The following is a 4,192-nucleotide window of genomic DNA, read 5'->3' as shown; positions in this document are numbered from 1 at the left end:
TAAAAAATAAAAATAAAAAATGTGATCAAATTAAAAAGTGTTACCAAATAGAAAAATATTATTATATTAATTTTAGTTATACTTTTTAAGTATTATCGAGCTTAAAATTTATATTATCCTTTTTTACTATTTGATAATACTTTTCAATTTAAAAAAAATAAAAAATTTTGTCAAATAGTAGAAAAAATGTGATGTTAATTTTAGTTTCAAAATTAAAGTTGTATAGTCACCATAAGTAATTTGTGATGAAGAAACTGTTTTTTGTTTTAGTAGTAAACATAAACTTTAAATTTGTTTACGACAAGGACCTAATTGATTTATAAATCTGGCTGGTTATGTTAAATTTTAGGTTCACGGAGCTTTGGTGGAAATTGTTGAGGGTGATGCTAGGAATGTGTTGTGTGATGCTGTTGATAGGCACCGTGCATCCCTGTTGGTTTTAGGTAGTCGTGGTTATGGAGCTATCAAAAGGTATATATATATATATACGGATATCATTGATTAAACCAGAGAATATTTTTTACATCTAAAAGTTCTTTTATGAACAATTTTTTTTTTGTAGATATAGAAAAAAAAAAGATGTATCTTACTATTTTGTAGATATCATTGATTAAACCAGATATTTTTTTTCCTTATTTATTTTAACATAGAAAATGATCTAATATATTTTTAAATAAACTTAACGTATTTAATGAAACAAAATATTAAAGAGACAAATAAAGATTTGTGATAATTATTTTCAGTGTAGTTTAGTTTTAACCAATTTGTTGGTTTTTTTTTTAATTAGGAGTAAGATTTGAACAAAAAAATTTTAGAATAGAAAGAATATGTCATTTGAGCTATAATTCATTGACAATTTTAACCAATCTGTTTTTAATAAATTTATGTTCATTGTTAATAATTAATAATACGAGAATGTTAATTATTATACATTTTTGAACAAGTTATATTTATTGTTGCAGAGTTGTTCTAGGAAGTGTGAGTGACCACTGCACTCATCATGCTCACTGTTCGGTGATGATCGTGAAGAAGCCCAAGTCTAAAAAATAAGCACGCTCCCCTGCTCTGCTAGCTTTTCTATCATAGTTAATTAATAATAATTCCTATTAGACCCTAAAAATGTCCATTTATATATAAATGCATGTGTACTTTTATATTTGAATTTGATAATATAACTACGTCCTATATACTTTTAAGTATAACTTATTTTTGTCATACTGCGCTTTTACATATACGATGATATATGAATAAATTATGTGATGGCCAAAAAGAAATTCGTTGCATTGGTAAATATTTTGAGTCCAAAGAAGATGATAAGGAGGAGTTGCTTCCACGTACACCAAATATTGTAATGTTAAGATGTTAATCAAATAGGCTAGCCTTGCCTAGCAGTATTCATATATAAAATCATAACATTGTTAACCAAGCAAGTGAAACGTTACTTTGATTGTTGTTTCTCGTCTTTTTGCTTTCTTTATTCGAATCTAATCCAAAAATTACGAATATTAATCTAATTCATAAGATTATCAAATAGAATCTAATTTAATTCGTATATTAATAAAGTTAGATTACAAATTTTTAATAAGTATATGTATATTTGTAGATCTATAAAAATTAATAAATAAATATTTTTTATATTTTAATTAAATTAATAATTATTATATATTGTTGTTCATATTCTACCCTAAATAATTAGTCAGATTCAAATTAAACTAAAAGGTCTAATCTAGCAGGTTGGCATTCACTGCTTATCCGACCTCCTTCAAGAGGTTGGGCTTGACGTCACTTATCTAAATGAATAACTACCTCCGTAAATCTCTCTCCCACTTCTAGAAGAGAAATTTCAACAACCCTAAGATAAATGGACGGTTATCTACCATCAGAAGTGGAACTACTCCAACGGTAGTTACTGGCACGTCACCTATAAATACACTGACACCTCTCTGGTATCTAAAAGTTCCAATATTCTAAACTTGCTTAACCCCTTACTGACTTAGGCATCGGAGTGTCTTGCAGGTACCACCCCCTCCTATTCAAGCATACAAACAATTCGGAAGGCAGCTCACGGGCGCGAACCAGTCTAGGGCCCCCTCTTTCTAACGTTTGGGCCACACATTCGAGCCCAATCAGTCCGGTTTCAGATAACCTCCGGAACATTGGTGCTGTTGCCGGAGACTCGGAGATCAATGCACAATGGCAGATGACCAACATGAAGACGGACACACTACATCTAAGTTCAACCAAGAGCATCAGGATGCGGTCAATAACGACCAAGCAATAATACATCTAGCAGGAGCGGAGGGATCGCGTGGTGAATGCCCCTCGAATACCCAGGGATCAAAGAAAGTTTCCTCTGAGGTTCATCAGCCTGGAAAGGAGGGGCAACCTCATTCCACTGAACTCATGGGGCTACTATATGGCCACCAAGGTCGACTTGAGAAACTAGAATAAGAGCTGGAGCGACAGCGTGAAGTGGAGAGAAGCCTAAGGAGAGCAATCTAGCAACAAAAAGAGCTTGAAGAAAGGCTCTCGAGGCTGGAGTCCAATCTCCAAAATATGGATTCTAGCGTAGATCAAGAAGACACCCTATTGGGGGAAGAAGACCCATTCACTGAGGATATCATGAGGGATAAAGTTCCCAGAAACTTTAAAAGTCCTGACATGGAATTGTATGTTGGGACGACTGACCCAAAGAATCACCTCAGTAATTTCAAAAGTCAGATGTACTTGGCCGACGCCTCTGACGCTACCCGCTACAAAGCCTTCCCGACAACCACAGCAACTCTAATCTCGACACACAAGAATCAAAACTCAATCCTAAAGCATTAACGTTGCAAGGACCTTAGAAACATATAACAGAATAGCAACTATAGAGGTTCGGGACGAGGGACAGCTTACTGTACTTACAAATAAGCAAGAGAACAGAGCAATGGCAGCTCCGGTGACAACGCAGCAGCTTGATGTCCTATGCCACAGTCATAGAACTTAGCATGCAAGACCCAGAACTCGATCCTATGACACCAAAACCTCATATACTTAACAACTTAAAACAGAAAATACCAATTTCAAAGGTTCTGGAACGAGACGCTTACCCAGACAAGGAAGAACAACTGTACTGAATAGCGATACCTCCGATGTTGGTTTCGGTGATCACGGCCACGTTTCTGGTGACCCAAACGGCGGCAGAGCAGCTTCTGACGGCGACAAGAGCTTCGGCGACCGTGACGGTTCTCCACAGCGGCTCTGCTCGACGGTGACGGACCCAGAGGCGGCGGCGATCACACGTGCAGCAGCAGCAGCCCGCGATAATGATGATGGCGGCAGCTTTGCACAGAGACGACGGAAGCTTCGAGGACAGTGACCCACCGCCTCCTCTCCTTCGCGTTTCTGTTCTCGATGGCGACGCAGCGTAGTGGTGGCGCGACGGACGGTGCCGACGGCGCAGGTGACACGACGGTGGCGATGAGGGCAGCTCCTCCTCCTTTGGCGCTCTTCCTCTCTCACGGGTCTCCCTCTTCTCTCGCAACCTTCACTCTCTTGTTCCGTTTTTTTCTTTCCTTTCTTTTTTTTTTCTTTCTTTCTTTAATTTTTTTGAAGCTGCTAGTTATTGGGTTTTAGGAAAGAAGGGTTAGTGGCGGCGGGTAAAAAGAAACAAGGAAAAGAAAAGATAATGATGAGGTCAAAGAAGAGAATTGATATTCAAAAGAAGCATGCATAGTGAATTATGGTTTAATAGTTTATTAATCTTTACTTTCTCTTTAATAGTTTAAAGGTTAACAGTCTTTTTGTGTAATACACATAGCATATTGTATTTATATTAGATATTTGTTGGTTTAATTACTTTAATAAAATAATTTCTGAAAATAAAGTCTTTAATGAATAAATAAATTGAAATTAGTTCATAATAAGATTTTTCTAAAAATTTTGGGTCTTACAGAGATTACATGGAAATGTTCAATAAAGCATGTTTAAAGATCCAGAACCTGCCCACTAAGACAGTAATAATGGGACTTGTCAACGGCCTTCGAGACGGACCATTCTCCCAGTCCATCTCAAAAAGGCATCCGACTTTCTTGAGCGATGTACAAGAGAGGGTTGAGAAGTACATCAACATGGAGAAAAACGCCAGGTTACGAGAATCAAATTGGCGACTTGAGAACCCTCAACAATCAAAAGAAAGGAAAAGGGAGTC

General features: G+C 36.6%; 2 protein-coding genes across 5 annotated transcripts in view; one reads left to right on the top strand and one right to left on the bottom strand.

Annotated features, from left to right (window-relative positions):
* LOC107634645 (universal stress protein PHOS34-like) overlaps window positions 1-1,202 on the top strand; it is a 1,951-nt gene extending 749 nt beyond the window's left edge. For all 4 annotated transcript variants that reach the window (XM_016338076.2, XM_016338075.2, XM_016338073.2 and 1 more), the window contains exons 3-4: window positions 350-471; window positions 963-1,202. In XM_016338076.2, the coding sequence (XP_016193562.1) occupies window positions 350-471; window positions 963-1,050 (210 nt within the window). In that variant the 3' untranslated portion in view covers window positions 1,051-1,202. The remainder of the gene's footprint in view (window positions 1-349; window positions 472-962) is intronic.
* On the bottom strand, window positions 2,819-3,805 carry LOC107633648. Its single transcript, XM_016337254.2, has 3 exons — window positions 3,797-3,805; window positions 3,093-3,514; window positions 2,819-3,012 (listed from the first exon to the last, which is right to left on the bottom strand). The coding sequence occupies exons 1-3, from the start codon at window positions 3,803-3,805 to the stop codon at window positions 2,904-2,906; spliced, it is 540 nt and encodes a 179-aa protein (XP_016192740.1). The 3' UTR covers window positions 2,819-2,903.

This window comes from Arachis ipaensis, chromosome B03, assembly GCF_000816755.2.
Source record: "Arachis ipaensis cultivar K30076 chromosome B03, Araip1.1, whole genome shotgun sequence".
Taxonomy (NCBI): domain Eukaryota; kingdom Viridiplantae; phylum Streptophyta; class Magnoliopsida; order Fabales; family Fabaceae; genus Arachis; species Arachis ipaensis.
Note: the sequence above shows the minus strand (reverse complement) of the source record. Positions and strands in the feature narration are given on the sequence as shown.

What these genes read in the sequence shown, in the direction of transcription:
- LOC107633648 (XM_016337254.2), bottom strand. An exon ending in AGTTGTTCTTCCTTGTCTGG is followed by an intron (nt 3,013 to 3,092) that starts GTAAGCGTCTCG and finishes TTGGTGTCATAG; the next exon opens with GATCGAGTTCTGGGTCTTGC.